Source organism: Lissotriton helveticus, chromosome 3_1, assembly GCF_964261635.1.
Source record: "Lissotriton helveticus chromosome 3_1, aLisHel1.1, whole genome shotgun sequence".
Lineage (NCBI taxonomy): Eukaryota > Metazoa > Chordata > Amphibia > Caudata > Salamandridae > Lissotriton > Lissotriton helveticus.
In genome coordinates this window covers 489,973,021-489,992,508 of record NC_136061.1, presented here as the reverse complement: position 1 = coordinate 489,992,508, position 19,488 = coordinate 489,973,021, and the positions used below count along the sequence as shown (strand labels likewise).

At 47.7% G+C, this 19,488-nt stretch overlaps 1 protein-coding gene across 6 annotated transcripts in view; it reads left to right on the top strand.

Annotated features, from left to right (window-relative positions):
• OSGEPL1 (O-sialoglycoprotein endopeptidase like 1) overlaps window positions 1–19,488 on the top strand; it is a 429,995-nt gene that overhangs the window by 317,023 nt on the left and 93,484 nt on the right. For 4 of the 6 annotated variants that reach the window (XR_013609031.1, XM_078683695.1, XM_078683696.1 and 1 more), the window contains 2 exons: window positions 3,038–3,168; window positions 3,971–4,042. Coding sequence is in view for 3 of the 6 variants with exons in the window: in XM_078683695.1 (XP_078539821.1) it covers window positions 3,038–3,168; window positions 3,971–4,042 (203 nt within the window). In the remaining 3 variants the exon portion in view is untranslated. The remainder of the gene's footprint in view (window positions 1–3,037; window positions 3,169–3,970; window positions 4,043–19,488) is intronic. The other 2 variants (XR_013609033.1, XR_013609032.1) reach the window with 1 other exon arrangement.

Sequence of the window (19,488 nt, the reverse complement as noted above, 5' to 3'; positions counted from 1 at the left end):
CACCCCGGTCAGAATCCATAAGATGTTCCCTACTGCCTCCCACCAGTGCCCACGATGTAGGGCGGACGAAGCTGGTTTTCTCCACATGCTTTGGTCGTGCCCGCGGCTGAGCGGGTACTGGAACGAGGTGTGCCAGACGCTACGAGAGGTGACCCAGATACAAGTGAAGGTGGGTGCGTTTTATTGTCTGGCAGGCGCTCGGCCTCGCCCTAAGCCTTTAAAACCAAAACTGAGATTTGTGGACTTGGGCCTCCTCTTAGCAATTAGGAAATTCACTATGCAGTGGAAGTCCACGAGGGCTCCTAGGATAGAAACATGGCGAACGGATGTTATGAAGTGGGGCAGAATAGAAGGGGCAGCCCTCAGGAAGGAGAAAGAAGGTGGTAGGAGGAAAGCCCCGCTAGCGATGGACTGGGAGATCATGCTATTGGAAATGGCGTACAAGGACCAGCCGCCGTCCCAGGACACCTGAATGCATTGAGGCCATGAGGGAAGTGGGTGGATTACAACGGACCCACGGATTGCACCAGGGGGGCTGATAGAATCGCGGCTCAATATTTCTGGAGGGGAATGGATAAAGCGGGGGAGTAAAAACTAGACCGGCTAGGAGAAATGGAGCACCATAGTTGGCAGGGAGGGGGAGGGATAGTTGGGGAGCGTGTGGGTGGGCATACATAAACCCTGCAGTAAACAGAATCACTCCCTACTGTATGCACAACTGGGAAGTTATGTACTAGACGGAGATGCTACGATATGTATGGGAAGTTGGGGAGAAAAATGAAAAACGTGTTGTACTGTAAATTTGCCATAATGAGTACACTTAACTGTGATGATTGTACATTCACGAATAAAGTTCGATAAAAAAATATATATATTCTAAATTATAAATGTAAATTTTGAATTTCTATTAAATTATAATCAATTATTTAAAAACACACCCCAACCTTCTCCCCTTGAAAACCCAACATCCCGCTCCTAAAAAATATTATATAATTTATTGTTTTATAACATTAACTTACTATTATTATAATACAAACAAACTGTATATACATTACAATGTACTGCAATAACAATATTTTAACATATTTTAACAGTCCATACTACAAACTTCGATATTTTTAACAATACTTAAACTCAATATTTTTAACATCGATATACATAACATGGCTATTTAACACTTTCGATATATTAAACTCAATATTTATGAATATCGTGATAAAAGTTCGATATTATGTCTACTTATCCCCTGAAAGGCTGTGTTGTGTTTACCTTGTGTTAAAGGGGTATTCTTTAAAAGTGTTCCGCATTGCCCATTAGGCAATCCACAGCACTCGACACATTTTTCTCTGATTCAGATTCAATTCTTTACACCAAAGGAGTAACATCAGCTCTAGAACGGCACCTCAGCCAATCAGCCCGATTTACAGATTGGAATTTCCTTCTCTGTACAGGTACAAAATTGCACACCATGAAACAGCCTGTCCAAGAAAATATGGATAACCAGCAGCTATTTAGAATCCAGACAGGAACTGTGGGATTAAATTGATACATATCTGGACGGATAATGATCTGTTTATTTGGTTACGCTATGAAACTATAAATCCTGTGGTAGTTTAGGAGAAGCACAATATGCAAATGACTCAGTTATATAGCATAATTTATAACTGTATGAAGTGACTTTCGCTGTTGTAAGAGTAAAGACAACAGGGAAAAGAGTTCTGTTTGAATGCCTGCGTAATAGGCGATTCGTAAACTATAATGCGAATCGAACACTGTCTTGCATCAGAAACTTCGAGGATAAGACTTTATAGGACTGTGTTTGAAGAACTTTCATTTCAGATAGTCCCGAACACAGAAATGGAACTTGCGGTAATCGGTGAAGGGCAGGCAGTTGCCCTTGCATAGCGGACGAAATAACTGCAAAGTACAACTGCAGCACTGATTTTTCTAAGAAGTGACTTTAAGGAAGGGGAATAGCTGTAATGGAGAGCTTGGTAAGGTGATCACTTTTCTAGAGGAACTAACCACAGAAACTAACCACAGACCGTGCACTCCATTATCTGGACAGCTGCCGCATTGCTGGGAACCTGGCATGGGTGAGGATTTTCTGGAAGCCATTTTGCTTTGGTATTTCGCTGGTGGTTGTTTGGAAACCGGCCCAAAGTAAAATATATAACAGATGTGTAAGGGCATTGTCTTTTAAGGAGTAATAAGAATACTTATATAATGTATTTTCATGGAGCACCTCCTACTTTCAAGGTCCTGCACCTTAGGAGCACTGTAGGCACTGTCCAGTTACCCTGCTAAGTGGTATTCATGTTATTGCCTTCAGAAGGAAGAGAGTCCCAGCTCCCTGGAAGCATTCACACCTCTGACGTGCACGCTGGTCACATATCTTACCAACAGAGGGATGACAGATGACGGAAGGAAGTGCATGCATAGTTCCCATTCTCAGGCATTGCGTTAGATTTGCTAACACTTGACTAATTCCATGTTCGGGAAAGGCGCATAGGCCAGGCATGAGATTGAGGAATGAGTCATAGAAAGTCCACCCCAATCATTCTCTATCAATTAAATATTTTAATATCTTTTGAAACATGTTTTCTAAAAACCTTAATTTGACCTACAGAAATCAATTTCAGTTATTTGACTAACTTCGACCCTAGCTATAGCTTTATGCGAGCCACTATGAAGTCTCAAATGTGTTATTTCTGTGTTATATGTTTGGAGGTGATATATGACACCACTCAGCACCAGTTTCACAATACTACCGTTGTTTTTCATATTTCCTTAATGTTTTAGGGGATCCAATGAATAGCTGAGACAATGCTAGCCACCACCACTGTGCTCTGTGCGCTAGGACACTGCACTGGATAGTGGAGGAGGGAAAGCTGCAAGCATTGTTAGAAAGTTGGATCATTAGCTTACTGCACTTAGTATGCCGTGTTATCCTATGAATTGTTAACACATTTAGCTGACCTCTTAACAAGTCGATTAAACAATCGGTTTATTGGCTGTACATTGGACTGCCTTCCAGGTTGTGTCAGGAGGAGTTGCAAGTAATCAATATATCCGAAAGGTCTTGCAGATTTTATCCGAGGCAACAGGCCTTACTCTGTGCTGCCCTCCTCCCCGACTCTGCACCGACAATGGGATTATGATTGCCTGGTAAGATTTTGGATTTAATCAAGGTATGGTGGAGAGTGGTACTACATTGGATGCCTTAGGATGGGCCATTGTTTGTCCTTATTCAAATTATCCAATATGTTTTAATTGCCATTTCTTTTGCATTCTGTTTACGTTTTGGCCCAGTTCCCGCTGGCATTCAAAATATAAACGCATGCTTCTATTCTTGCATTGATTAAGTGAGCAGAAAGTCATTTCCTGTGGTACCATAAAGAAAAGAACGCTCAGTGTAGGAGTTGAAATGCGAGCATCTCCATATAGTAGGGCCTATTTTAGTGGGTGACCAACCGAAAGTCATTCCTCACCATTGATGACGTGTCGTAACCTAAGCCAAACACTAGAAAAGCATGGTGGTGCCCTTCACGTGCTCTTTACCTGTTTCATGTGTCTACCCCTCTGCACTTGGAATAGTATTACACAATATCAAAATGTTCCAATCTCACTAGTGTGCTGTGTATGCCTCAGATCATACTAAGCCACCTGAAGCAGCCGTGGCCCATGGTCATAATTGTGTCTTATCCAGTGATCTGATTTCATGCCTTTCTTCCTTTCTTTACACTCTAATTATGACGTGGTCGCTCTGATCAGGAAGAAAAAAGTTCTCTAGCAATAGAGAGATAGGCAATCGTGATTAAGCTGTGGCCTACTTTCACAGTAGAAGGGGAAAGGAACACCAACATAGTCTTGGAACGTAGGAAAAGAATTTATGAATTTCTGTAAACTGCTTCCTTTTCCTGGTCGATATCTGTCATTTTAATCTTTTGGTATTTATTCCTTCTTTCAGGAATGGGATTGAAAGGTTGCGTGCACAACTTGGTGTGTTGCACAGCACTGAGGGCATACGCTACGAGTCAAAGTAAGTACACATCTTGTCGCTGTGAATGTATGTGTTTTTCTGTTTCCTTTAAAGATTGTTTTACTGCCTAAGAACATGCTTTCACAAAGGACACGGAAGTAAAAGAAATATCGAAGGAAGCTGGTAGATTTTGTGGACTACACATTGTGAATTATAAACCATCTGTAACACTTAGGGGTCTATTACGATGGCGGGCGGATCGCCACCGCCCTACCAGCAGTGGCGACCCACCGGCCAAATCACCCCGCCAGATGGCCTTTTACCCCCGCCACATTTGCATGCGGGGGGTACCGCGGCAGACGGAAAGACCGTACTCTGCTTTTCCGCCAGTAGGCAATCGTTCCGATTGCCTACTGGGCAGAAAAGTCCCATAACATGATGGCGGTGCCTTGTAGGCACCACCATCCATATTATGATGTGGCATTTTCAATGCCTTTCCATGGCGGAGACTCCGCCATGAAAAGGTATGCAGAGTTTTCTTTGGGGGCCTTTTGCGGGCCCCCAAGGGGGTGAGGGGCAGCACTTGGGGGGGTACCCATGGTACCCCCCAACATTGGCATGCACAAGGTTGCCGGCACCGCACGGTGCCTGTCACGTTCTGCATGCCAATGCACAACATGCTTATATTGCATTGTGGCTGGTGCTGCTTACAGTACCACTAGCTCAACAGTCAACAGTCAAGATGGCCACAGGGGAGAGAGCTCCGAAACCTGAGCTCCCGGCTCAGCTGATAACTACCTAAGCAGAGCCCCCGTTGCACTGCCCAGCACCAGGATCCCGACCGGACTTCCAAACCGGGAAGTGCAGCCTGACTCGCTACCGGAAAGCAGAGACCGGCTGCCTGATCACACCCGCTGGTGATCGGCGCTCCCCTGCCTTCCTGCGACCCCAGGACACTCACCCGATTGTAGCCTTCCGACTGCAGCCTACCGGATCCGTCCTCAATGTCCTCCTTACGAATTCACGACTGATACAGGCCTGACTACCACTGAAGGAGATAAGACTTTTTCCACCAGAGCTGCTTGATTCCCGTCGCCTCTGAACCAGTGCCTGACTCCAATATGGCGGCCCGCGAGGACGCCGCCTGACCAGAGCCTCGCCGGTGCCGTTTGCAACCCTTCAAGGTACTGACTGTTGCGGGGACGCTATGCAGGGGGGCGATGGGATGTTCTTTTCCCCCATTTAAACGGTGACAACTGGGCCGCTTGTCCTGTCTCGACAACCGACGCGCCTGACTCTAAAATGGCGGCCCGCGAGGACTCCTCCTGACCGGAGCCCCTCCGGAGCCACCTGCCACCCTTCCCGAGGTACCGACTGTTGCGAAAATGCACATCGTGGGGAGAGGGGATGCCCTCTCCTCCATCTAGGCAGAGGCACCTGATCTGCTTGCCCTGCTTCGACCCCCCCACCTACACGCCTGACCTCAAAATGGCGGCCTATGAGGACTCTTCCTGAATGGAGCCTCTCCCAAACACCATTCCCACGGTGCTAGCATATGAGTGGTCTTCTATTATGCAGAGACTGGATGTATGCAAATACCCAGGCGGAATCCACCTGGGCTACAGGACCTTCAGTATCCATCTCCTACGAGCCTGACCTCAATATCGGTGGAGCATGAGGTCTCCCCCCTGACCGGAGCCTCACCTCGGTTGCCTGGACTGTCCTACTGGAACCGCTTGGTTTGCCACCCCGGCGCCTACCTGGAAAGGACGAACCTCAAGGACTCCCCGGCCCGAGCTCACCAGTTACATCGTCACACAGGACTCTCCGGACTCTGCCGCCCAGGACCAGCCTCCCCCTGTGAAATTAAGCACCTCAAGCCTAGCCAAGTGACCCCACGGCCAGTGAACTCCAGATACTCTGCCCCACAGGATTCCAAATCACATGTTCAGTTGAGTCACGCCGAAGTGAAGCCCTGACAGCCCCACGCCAGTCCTCCCGTGCCACCCAAGCTCTATACCGCAGCTAAATCAGGCTCCTCCCCTTCACTACCACCACGATGGCCTGGGACCTGCCGCCCCCTCCTCCAGGAGTCCCACTCACCCACCTGAAACCTCACAGATGGAACTCCTTCACCATCATTCCCTCCCCCTCCTCCCAACAAAACTAAGACGCACTTTCAAGCAGAAACTCATCGGCAAACATAAAGAAACCCTAATCATAGACATCTACCACTCAGCCTCCAATGGACCGATGAAGATGGACCTGATATTCCACACCGAGAGACCGGAATACTGCGTCTCCACGATCAGAACGCGACTGTTTATCACCAAAACAACTTCCACTCCCCATAGCTGCAAATTAACCACGATACTTCCATTCAGATCAGTTGGCAGAGGCCATACAACCGTGACCATCTACACCAATGGCACAGTCCTCATCCAAGCTAACAATGAGAACCTGGAAGCTTTCGACTCCTTATTTCCCGCACTTAGGTCAGCCCTCCCAACCCTACCTCACCACGCCCGACCCACTCACCGACCACTTCCATAGCTAACAGAGCAGACCTCGATACTCTCTTCCACAATCCCACCACTGCCCGACATGCTCCCCCCCCTCCCCGCCACTTCACAACCCCCGCGCACGGCCAACCACCCTCAACAAGAAACTCCAATCTCACCCCCAACCCCTCCTCCCAACCACCACACTTCCCCCCGCCACGGCCTCCCACCGCCCCCTACAGCAATCACGTCCCCGCCAACCGGCAGCCCCCGACCAATGAGCCCCCTCCCCACGAGTCTCATCCCAGCACTCAGACCCCCCATGTCCAAATCTCCCCCTGTCCCTCTCCCTACCCCTCCCCCGTCCTCTACCCCGATCCCTATCCCATCCTCTTGAACCTTAACACGCTTGGCACCACCCCTGATGCCCACTACCCCGCCCTTGATTCCATAGCAAAGCGGCTCGCGGCCCTTGAAAACCAGGTTGACACTATCACCCAAGGCTTAATGAAAATCCTCTCCAACCTTGGTACAGCCTGTAAACCCCCAAAATCCCCTCCCTGGACCCCCCTCTCCACCAACGCTAACCTCACCCAGGGGCCCACAGAATTCCCTAGTTCCCAGCCTATCAATCCCCCTCACAGGGCCCAGGGTTCCGATCCTCAAAAATCCGAAACAACCGGAGCCCCCCACCCCAGGCCCATGATCTCTATTCCATCTACCACCCTATTGGGCACAAAACACCCGACCTCCAGGCCGCTTAGATCAGAAGCACCTATGTCAGACAGTGAAGCAGCCATACTATCCGCTACATACGACTCTCCCAACGCAGATTCACCTAAATCTAAAATCCAAGTAATCACAGGTCACCGGAAAGACCTACCCAACTTCAAACCACAGATATTCCCAGTCCTCACCGACATACCTAGAGAGACTAAAGACAGAACTGCCAGCAATCAGGAGAAATTTACCAACTGCCTCCTAATCAACTGCAGATCGGCTTCTCTACACGCAACGGACTTAGCAGAAGCTATCCCCACTCACGACATTGACGTTGCGTTCCTCACGGAGACCTGGTTAAATAAGACATCTCCTCCCTGCCTAGACATGCTGGTTCCACCTGGCTTCTCCCTCATTTCCAAAGACAGGATTGAGCCACGAGGAGGTGGGGTCGCCATCATCCACAAGGACAGCTGGAGCATCACTGAAACCTCCTCCTTCGAGTACGATTCATTTGAATGTCTATCCGCCGTCATCAAGACCAAAGACAATGATTCTCTACTGTGTCACCTACTCTATCACCCCCCGGGCAGAAACAATGAGTTTGGAGAACAACTCTCCGACCTGATAGCATAAGACGCACTCGGCGATTCCAAAAACTTAATTCTTGGTGATCTGAATCTCCGATGGAACGAGACTCATAATCCTCTAATCAGATCGCTATCCAGCCTCCTTGATGATAACAACCTTACCCAACACTGTACCGAAGAGACTCACTAGAAAGGAGCCACATTGGATGCCATCATTGCACATAAGAATTCAATCACGGTCAACCACATACTTCCCGTTGACTGGTCAGATCACCATATGATCTTATTTCATATCAACCACCCTATCATCTCTCTCAAACCCACGCAAGACCCCCCTAAATGGTCGAGAAACCTCTCCCAAGTACCCCTAGATATCCTGGAAGATCAGTTAAGTTCACTTCTTCCGGGCATTAACTCACACCTCTCGACCAATGATCTCACCGACCACTATAATTCTGATCTAGTCTCCATTCTCGACAAACTAGCGCCTCTGAAGCTCAAAAGAAGCCGAGCCACTCCTTCCAGAACCTGGTTCAACGCGGACCTCAATGCAGAAAGAAGAAACCTTAGAGCCAAGGAAAGAAAGTGGAGAAACAACCCAACCACCATTCTTCGCCTCCAACTAAAATCAGCCCGCAGGAAGTACAACAATCATATCAAAAACAAGAAATCTAGCTTCTTCCGCGAGGCACTGGTTAAAGCCAAAAACAGACCGAAGGAGCTCTACAACATAATTAGACATCAAACATCCAAGCCTTTGTCCACACCCCCACAGGCGTCCAAAGATCTATGCAATAACTTCGCCAACTTCTTTAAAGATAAGGTCCTAAAAATCGAACTATCTCTTGACATCAACAACTCACACCTCAAGAAGAGCAGCCCGACTATCTCACAGGCCCTCCCCTCCGGCCCCTCTCTCTCCCGCTGGCTCAGCTTTCGCCCCGTCCTGGAAACAGAGATAATCTCGCTGATCTCGACCTCCAAACCATCAGCCCACATCTCGGACCCAATCCCTCCCTTACTAATTAAAAAAATGAAGCTGACCTTAGCACCAATCTGGGGCAAAAAGATAAACAGCTCCTTAAAAAGCGGAACGGTCCCCGATTGTCTAAAAATGGGGCAAGTCACCCCTCTGCTGAAAAAACCCGGTCTTGACTCAACTGACTTGAACAATTTCAGACCGATATCTAACCTCCCTTTGCTCTCTAAAACACTTGAACCCTCCGTACTCCTACAATTGACACAACATTTGGACAACTCTAATCTCCTGGACCCCCTCCAATCTGGCTTCAGACAAGACCGCAGCACAGAAACCGCGATGCTTAACATCATTGATGATATTCATGGATCTCTCGACGCAGACAAATGCTGCCTCCTCATTCTCCTCGATCTCTCTGCAGCTTTCGACACGGTGGATCATAAGCTCCTCATCAGGGCTCTTCAAGAAAGAGCTGGCCTCTGTGAGGTAGTTCTCAAGTGGTTTTCCTCCTTTCTACACAACCGCACGCAAATAATAAAAATCAAGAACTTCACCTCCGAAACCCAGCTAGTCAACAAGGGTGTCCCCCAAGGCTCAGTACTGTCTCCGCAGCTCTTTAACATCTATATGGAACCGCTGGCCAAGCTACTCAGGAAAGCCAACATCCGCTTCCACCTCTACGCGGATGACACGCAGATTTATCTGGAAACCTCCTCTCTTAATGACATCCACAGACTAAATGACGTCCTTAATGATGTCCAAGAATGGCTGACAAATAACCACTTGAAACTCAATACCGACAAGACCGAGACACTCCTAATCTCGAACAAAGAAGACAACCCTCAAATCACCAAGTGGCTAAAGTCAATCGATGCGCTTAAAGGGAATCTCACGCTAGCTGACTCCGTAAAATCTCTCGGCTTCACCCTAGACCCCAAACTTATCCTGGCAAATCACATAAAGAACTCGGCGAAAAATAAATTCTTTAACCTCAGACTTTTCAACAAAATCAAACCCTACATTCCCAACAAGGACCTCAAATTAGCCACGCAATCTCTAGTACTATCAAGATTGGATTATGGGAACTCAATCCTAACAGGCATCCCTAAAGCACACCTGGCATCACTAAAAACAACACTACATGCGGCAGCAAGAATGATCACCGGCTTCAAAAAATCTGACCACATCTCCCCGGCACTCAAAGAACTCAAGTGGCTCCCAGTTGAAATGCGTAGCACCTTCAGAACGGCTTGCCTAACCCACAAAGCTCTCCACACCGGCAAACCGGAATACCTGGCAAACAAGCTCAAAAAAGCAGGTCAAGTCAGAAATCTGAGAAGCTCTAACTCCCTGCTGCTCATCCTACCTAAAACCAGAAAGAAGAAAACTGCGGTCTGCTCTTTCACAGGAAACGCCCCCAAAATATGGAACTCCATCCCCCCGCACATCAGAACCACACCGTCCTATGTGGAATTCAAGAACCAACTCAAATCCTTGTTCCTTTTCCGTTCCCTTGGCTGCGGTTAATTCGGATGAGCAAGCATCCCCAGAACTATGTGGCGTCACTGAATCCTGTTACCTACTCCTTCTATATTGTCACTCGTTGACTGCTATTACTTTTTATATGTCATGTTGTTCACTTGTCAGTCTCTAACTGTAAAGCGCTCTGTTACCTTCGGGTCTTGCTAGCGCTATAGAAAACTTCTAAATAAACAAATAAAATATATCCGGGATGCCACGTGGCATCCTAATTGGCAGTGCAGGACTGCCGCACCACTGGTGGCCGATCACAGCACCGCTAGGGTGGCAGGCGGACTGGAGTCCGCCGGCCATCCTAATAGACCCCTTAGTGTGGCTTGTACCTCTGCAAGCGTCAGTGTGCTTTAAATGAAACAAGGTTAGGTAACAAAGAGCTCCTTTACAATAAACCAGTATGGAAGGAAGGGCAGGTGAGGGTGAATCGTGGGATACAAAAAGGGAAAACAGAGAATAGATCGACAGAATGCTGAATAATGAGAGGGTGAAAAGTTTCAGCGCTCAGTCCGTAATCTTGGTGTGTTTGCTATGTTCGCTCTAAGTGGCGAAGGGTATTTTCAAACGTGGTTCCCGTGCTCACTATGGCATTGGATTCAAGCTAGCCTGGCTAATGAGGGGTGATACCCTGAAACTGCTCCCAGTATGCTTGTTTACGGTCCAGCAAGGACCTGGCCTGGCAGTTAGGGCTGAACTGTTTGCATGGGGAGCAGGGCCAAGATTGATTTGAAATGAAATGAAATGAAATGAAAAAGAAATTTCTAAAGCGCACTGCGGCCAAGCGGCTTCCTGGCGCTGAGGAACACAACCCTAACTGCCAGGGGTCCAGGGGAATTAGCTAGGGAAAGCCTGAAGAAAAAGGAGAGTTTTGAGAGCTTTACGGAAGTGTGAGAAAATAGGAATGGAACGAATAGAGAGAGGGAGAGTATTCCAGATCTGGGGAGCCCGCACCGAGAAGCGGGTGCCTCCGGTGCGGGATTTGCGGAAGCGGGGAACGTGAAGAAGAGAGAGAGAGGACGAACGAAGAGAACGACAAGGAGCGTGAGAAGAGATTAAGGAATTGATAGAGAGGAGCGGAGCGGGCATGCGCCCGAAAAGCCAAACAAGCAAGTTTAAATTGGGATCTGAAATGAACGGGGAGCCAGTGAAGAGATTTAAGGGCAGGAGTGATGTGGGAGAACTTAGGGAGACGAAAAACAAGACGGGCCGCCTGGTTCTGGATGGCCTGGAGCCGGCGAGTTTCGTAGGCCGGAATGCCTACGTACAGGCCGTTTCCATAATCCAGGCGGGATGTAATAAGGGCAGAAATGATGGCTTTGAGGGCATCAACAGAAAAAAACCGGGAAATTTTTCGAATGAGACGGAGGGAAAGAAAACAGGAGGAGACAACGGAACTGATGTGCGCATGCATAGAAAGATCATTACTGATCTTGATGCCCAAGGTCCGGACAGAAGAGACTGGGGAGGGGGGAGGACCAAAGGAGAGGGGCCAGTGAACAGAGGACCAGGGGTTAGAAGGACCACCGGTGAGAACAAGCTCTGTCTTGTCAGGATTGAGCTTCAAATGATTGAAGCTCATCCATTGGGAGATGAAGACAAGAGTAGAGCTGAGCTTGGGGAGAGAGTGAGTAGGAGAAGATAGGTCAAAGACGAGCTGGAGGTCGTCTGCGTAGTTATACACCGAGACCCCCAGCTCAAGAAGAGAGGAAATAAGGGGGCGGATATAGAGATTGAAAAGAAGAGGGGAAAGAGAAGAGCCTTGGGGTACCCCACAAGTGACCGGGAGGGGGGGTGCAGAGAAATCAGAGAGGTGAACTGCCTGTGATCTGCCCTGAAGAAAGGACGCGATCCAGGAGAGGGCGGTGCCCTGGATGCCCGCTGCGCTGACACGGTCGAGAAGAATGGCATGGTCGACCGTATCAAACGCAGCGGACAGATCCAAGAGGACTAAGGCCTGGGGGAGATTACTGTCCGCCTTCCCTTTCAGTTCATCCAGGACCGCGAGGACCACACTCTCAGTAGAGTGGCCGGGTCGAAAGCCGGCCTGGTGAGAGGCCAGGATGTTATTCTCCTCGATGTAATTGGAGAGACAAGATGTCACGTAGCTCTCAAGAATCTTCCCAAGATAGGGAAGAAGGGAGATCGGCCTGAAATTAGATGGAAGGGAGGGGTCCAGGCCAGCTTTCTTCAGGATCGGAAGCACAATGGCAGTTTTAAAGAAAGAGGGGACAGAGCCCAGAGCTAGGCAAGAATTGAGAAGAGTTAGAGGAGGGGTAGGACAGCTGGTGAATAGGGTTCTAAGGATCCGAGCGGGTGCACAATCCGCCGGAGAGCCGGACTTGACCTTGACAAGAAGGTTACGGAAGAGCTCAGGTGGAATGGGCTTGAAATGATCCAAGACAGAGGAAGAAGAGAGGGAGTGATCAGGCAAGTTAGGTTGGAGCACGATCGGAATGTTAGCCTTGATGGTGATTATTTTATTGATAAAATAATCATTAAGAGAAAGGCAGAAAGATTGAGAGGGAGCAGGGGAAAGGCTAGCACGATCGGAGGTGGCAAGACGACGCACCAGAGAAAAAATCTCGCGAGATTTATTGGCCGAGAGGGCTACGCGCTCCGAACAATATTTGGATTTGGCCGCTAAGATGGCCAATTTGTAGTTGTTTAGAAGAGCCTTGTAATTGAGGCGGAGGGTGTGGCAGTAGTTACGACGCCAGCGACGCTCAGAGCGCCTGAGCTCTAGTTTCAGGGATCTGAGGTCATTGGTAAACCACTTGTGAGCATCGTGAAGGCGGGCTGATCTGATCTTTTTTAATGGAGCAGCCTGGTCACAAGCCGAGGAAAGCCAGGTGTTAATGGCAGCCGCCTGATTCTCCACAGAGAGGTCGATCAGGGTAGGAGCCGATAAAGACAGAGAGGAAGAAAGATCATTAAGGTCAGTCTTATTCCAACTCCGAGCCCAGATGTTTTTTGGCAGGGGGGCTTTCTCGGGATGGCCTAGGTAGATAGAAAAAGAGATCAGAAAATGATCTGACCAGACGCAAGGAGAGATCGAATTGACCGAGGGACAGCAACGTAAAGACCAGATCTGGTCCAGGGTGTGACCATGGGTGTGGGTGGGAACGGAGACGTGAGGAAGAAAGTTAAGACAACGAAGGGTGGCAGAAAAGTCTTTAGAGGAAGAATCCTCCCTCGGGTCACTCGGCCAAAAATTGAAATCCCCGAGCAGGAGTAGCGAGGAGTTATTTACAGCCAAAGTGGCCAGGAGATCCTGCAGGGTGGACACAAATGATGGCATGTTTTGAGGGGGGCGGTACAGGAGGATTACCGTGAGGGGAGACAGGAGGTTAAGCGAGCGGGCCACCAGAAAATCAACACCAGAAATGCTAGGATGCGGCAAGAGCTGAAAGTGTAAAGAACGGCGGACTATCATGGCCACTCCACCTCCAGTTTTTCCGTCAGGGCGGTCAGCACGGAGGGCATAGTGAGTGCCAGGGAGAATGGCCAGAAGGTCAGGGAGAGAATCCGAAGAGAACCAGGTCTCAGTGAGGAAAAGGAAATCCGGGGAGGCAGTATCCAAAAGATTGAAAAGAGCAGTTTGGTTTTTTACGGCGGAGCGAGTGTTAAGAAGAACAGCAGAAGCAGCAGGGAAGCCAGGGGTAGCACAGGTGAGGGGAGGCGTAGAAGGAGTTAAAGAAGGGGAGGTGGATGGAGCTGAACCAGTATGGGGGGGGACATAGATGCCATGCGAAGATAGGAGTTCGACTGTGGAAGGGGAAAGAGGGGCAGAAGCAGAAAGAGAAGACAGTTGGGCAGAAGAGTACATCAGTGGAAGGGCAGAGTCTATAGCCCCAGGTCCCGGCCCGTCGCGGACGGGCGCAGACGGGCTTGCCTTGGGCGCGCCTTCGGTGCGCCCGCTTCGCTCGTCCGCTGCGCGTACGAGGAGCGCACATGATTTATGGGGCATTCAGGGCGTGGCCAGTTGTAAGTGGGCGTGGCTTGTATGGGCGGGACGCCGAAGACGGCGACCAGCAGAGCCTCGACCCGCTGCAGCGACCACCTCGGCTGCGCGGAGAGGACTGGGCAGGCAAAGTGCTTGCGAGCAGAAGGAGGTAGGAGTTGGTAAAAGGCAACACAAATAAAACAGAAAAAAAAAATGGTTTTAAAACAGAGCGCTACAACTAGGGCTCCCGCGGAAGGCAAGGGAGTGTCCAGGGACGAGCTAGCGATCAGCTCCTACTTAATGCCCGGGAGGGGGCGTGGCCAGTTGTAAGTGGGCGTGGCTTGTATGGGCGGGACGCCGAAGACGGCGACCAGCAGAGCCTCGACCCGCTGCAGCGACCACCTCGGCTGCGCGGAGAGGACTGGGCAGGCAAAGTGCTTGCGAGCAGAAGGAGGTAGGAGTTGGTAAAAGGCAACACAAATAAAACAGAAAAAAAAAATGGTTTTAAAAACAGAGCGCTACAACTAGGGCTCCCGCGGAAGGCAAGGGAGTGTCCAGGGACGAGCTAGCGATCAGCTCCTACTTAATGCCCGGGAGGGGGCGTGGCCAGTTGTAAGTGGGCGTGGCTTGTATGGGCGGGACGCCGAAGACGGCGACCAGCAGAGCCTCGACCCGCTGCAGCGACCACCTCGGCTGCGCGGAGAGGACTGGGCAGGCAAAGTGCTTGCGAGCAGAAGGAGGTAGGAGTTGGTAAAAGGCAACACAAATAAAACAGAAAAAAAAAAATGGTTTTAAAAACAGAGCGCTACAACTAGGGCTCCCGCGGAAGGCAAGGGAGTGTCCATGACTGGGTTTAAACTGGAATGGCATGGGGAGCAAACAAATTTGGAGATTTAACAGTAACAAGAAAAAGGCGATCAGCAAAGAGCCATTATCTTGTTGATGAGGTCAGGATCCATTTGTGTGATATAACTAAATTGTCCCATGATATTGTCTTCTTACAGTGTTCCACAAGTTGTATCCATGTTGCCATCCTCATCCTTCTCACACTGATTTTCTATTCACAATTATACTTCTTTTTCTGAACTCCAATTATGCTGATGTCCCAGTCGCGTAAAGTATCTTAGACCAGGTGAAGTAGATTTTAAGGCCTGGCATCCCTTTACAGGTTCAGATTTTCTACTATCTCAATCAAGGCCTCTTAGTTTTCTTTCATTATCACGATAATATGACATGTGTACAGTGCATGTTTATGCTCCCTTGTTGCTATTGCAATTCCCTCAATATTTTTATTTTAGTATTTGTTTTGCAGTATCTCCATTGTTATGTAATAATGGGCAGAGAAAGTTGGCAACATTGCATAGTGCAACCTGTGAGCTAGAGGATGAAGACAGCTGGTTCATCTTATTTTTGCTTTTGTGGGAGACATATAGTTGTATAATCTGAATTTTTGTGAATGCATAATTCTCAGTAACTATTTTACTGAAATTCCCATTAAACTGATTAAATGTCTTCTCGAGATCTTCGACATTAAAACTCTCCTTATATTAGGAAAAGCCTACCAAATGTCTGCAATCCTATCTAGAGTAGATTGATTGTTTTTTGGTAATTTGTTGGGGAAAATGAATTGCAAAATGCTTATGTATATTTTTTGTGTTTGGATTGAGAACTATTGGATTATATCACATGTTCCAAATTTGCTTGCAAAACCACATCATGGGTACTGTATATATTTTGAATAGCTTCACAAACATATTGGGTCAGGCGTTTTGTAAATGGCAAATGTCATACATTTTTCTGCTACCTATTAAGCCAAGATGAGTTTAGTGTGCCTTCCTCATATCTGAGCAAAGAATTTGGGGGTAGATGTACTAACATTAGGGTTACCGTTTTCCTAATTGCGATTCTCTCTGAATGACAATTAGGAAATCAGTATTTCTACTGTATGAAACTATTTTGAGTTTGATTAGCCATTTCTACTGGGTCACCAATAGACCTACCTCATGCATATTAATAAGGTAGTGTGCGATTTGCAACCCATTAGGAATGGCAGCCATCACAGAGATGGTGGCCTGTTGAGGTCAGCAGACCACCATGTCTCTTCTTGCTTTTTGATAAAGCAATCATTTTTATGAAATGCATCTTGTTTTTTTAAAATGCATCCCATTTTCCATAAAGGAAAATAGAAATCATTTAAAAAGAAAAAATGAAATTTGCAGTTTCATTATTTAAGAGTAGGCAGTGGTACATTCACAAAGGGGAAAGAGTCCCCAACGGACCTCTTCCCCTTTGCGAAAGGGTTACCACCAGTTTTAAACTGGAGGTAAAGTATTACTGTTTTGAGACTGGAATTCAGTCTCAAACCAGTAATACCTACCATACTGACTCGGTATTTGAAAGGGACACCTCTTCCAAATACCAAATTGCAAATGTGAAATGTGATTCGGTAACAAGTTACTGAATCGCATTTTGTACATTTAAAAAGCATTTTTTTAGTTGCAACCGGAAAAATGCTTTGTACATCTGGCTGTAGGTACCTAATTTTCAGAGATATTCCTTCTACTTATTTTTCAATCTCTTCGGCTGAGTATTTTTGTGTAAAAGTTCAGGTTATTTATTTTTGTGTGATTTGACCAAATCAGCATGATGCAGTTTCTGTTAAGTATCTTTGTGTTTTTACTTCTGTTACAATTTATTTGTTGTTTGTTTAATAAAGCTTTCTCTACTTAATTTATCAGACGAGTCTCTAATTCATCCTGCACAGATATAAATCTTTTAGAGACTAATCTCTTTGTTTTCCCAATACGAAGCAATTCTCCCTCAAGTGTTAGATGCTGTTTTGCAGCAGGTGCTTTAAGGTGCCGAAGTTACTAAACAGTTCTTCTTTTGATTACCATATTACCCTTCTTCTATATGTAGTCCCAAGCTAATAGATGAATTGCTCTGGAGAACGTTCCGCTTGATAGCCAGCTTTAGTGTTTCGTCCAATCCCAAGTTACTTTTACATAGGCCAGTTGGAATCTGCATAAGTGGTTACCGCTCTGTCTTGGTTGGTGCGTTTGTTTCTGTAGAGAATCTAGAGCTCAAACTTTGGACCCTGACCAAAAACAACAGGGCCTTCTCCAGTGAATATACATGTTGTGTGTGAACAATGCTACCAAAGACAGCAATAGACTTAACAAATACATTTTAACATTGAAAAAATAATTTAGTTAAAAAGAACTAAAAAATACAGATTAATAATTCCTTTTTTCAGATGTTTAGAAGCTGAGTTTGGAATGCATAAAAACATACTAGAAACATCCATATGAAATAATGGGAAACTAAAAAGTGAATGTTTTTCCATTTGTACCGGTCTAGGAACCCTTGTGGTTGCAATGAAGAAGCAATATGTAGCAGTTCATCCCCATCAAGAGTTTTGCCTCCTATTTAATCTTTGCTCTGGGCGTTATAATGTGCCTGAGGGGACTCAACAGGATCATATGTGCTGTTTCTTCTGTCCTACTTATGCTTAGAACCACACTGCAAAAAGCTCCATGGAGGGGCAATCCTTGAAATCACAGTCGCTGAGGTTGCATTGTCATCCATCAGACTTTGGGGCTATCTCTCTTCCTTTCAGAATTTCGCTTATGATTTATCAACAGTCCTGAAGGTCAGAACCGGTCAGTGGGGAAAACCTAAAAGCTGGTGCTGGGTATCGCTCCGCCGGCTTGGTGACCTTCTCAGTAAGGCCACGCTTTACCTTTATTTCCTCTGGGGAAAAAAGCCACAATCCTGAAAAGGTTGCATATTTGTCAGAGGGGTTGTCCTGTTCCTCCAGGGATTAGGATATTCAAAACTTCCAAGTTTTAGAAGTTGATGTAAACGTTTTACAATTTCAGTTTTTGTATTTCAAATGTCCCAAAATCTTCAGAGATTTCTTCTTGGACATCAGCGACTTGAGAAGTCAAATATAGATTGTTCCCCACTTTCGGTCAGAGCCATAACCAAAAGTCTTTTAAAAAATGCCATCTATCTACATAACAAAATCGGTGGAACCAGACAAATTAATGGATTTTCCAAAAGGGGTTTATTGTACTTACAAGTCTACTGCCTCAGCTCTGCTCTTGTCTGTTTGACCTTCTACTTCTCTCCATGGCCATTTCATAAGCTGCAACCAGTTCTAGCATTTTGGGATGGGGAGCACCTATGTTATCTAAGCTATCTCAGCATTGTATTACAGTCATTATTAAATAAAAAAAATCTAATAAACACTTGGAAAAATATTTTATGAAAATATGTATTATAAATTGAAGATCAAATAACTCAGTGTAGCAGGGCGGAGGGTTTCCCGGTGGACTGGTGGAATCCTAACGTTCAACACGCCCCTTCTCTACCACAGACTGCATGGGGACCGGAGCCGGACGAATGGTGGACCCAGCAGAAGGACTGTGCTTTTAACCTCGCCGAGGAAGAGCGGGAAGACACGCCCCCCTTTGACGTACTTGTGACTGTCGGCGAATGCGGCAGGGGACAGGTGGTCACGCCCTCTCATGACGTGTGGCGAGGCGGAGAAAACAAATACCCGGAAGTAGACGGACCGGGGTGCCCCGACACCGCGAGGACGGAGACGAGTGGAGAGAACGCCCAGAACGGAGAGGACGAACGCGAAGCAAGGACGGAGGAAGAAGACGCGGAGTATCCCGGAGGAGCGGCGCCAGGAGGCCCGCGATACCACGCTGCGCCCAGCCACACTCCCAGAGGAGGAGGAGGAGTGTGGCTCTCACAGGTGCGTGACCGGGTAGCAGGCTGGTGGGGAAGGCGGGGAGCCGCCGTGTAAATAGTGTGCATTTGTAACGACCCACTTCCAACCCCCCTTTTGTAAAGCCCCGTGATTGTCCTCCCTCACGAAGCCCCTCACTACCCCTTGCACTGTATATAGGACTAGCACTCTCTCACCGGTGTCCTCACTAAACCCTGGTACCCCAAGGGAACGCCTGAGACTGAACCAGTAACCCTGAGAGCCTATCTCTTTCTTGTCTTCTATGTGGCGGTGGAACCCGGCCCGAGACAGAGACTCGGAGGAGGAAGACGGAAGAGGAAGTCCCCGTAGAGCCCGTGACCTAGCTGCAACGTTGGATCCAGCCACCCTAGCCAGAGAGAGGAGGTCCCAGCGAAAGAAAAAGACATTCATAAAAATAAAACCTTGTTTACCTCACCCAGTTGTCAGTGTCCCTCCTTCTGAACCGCCACAACTGGTG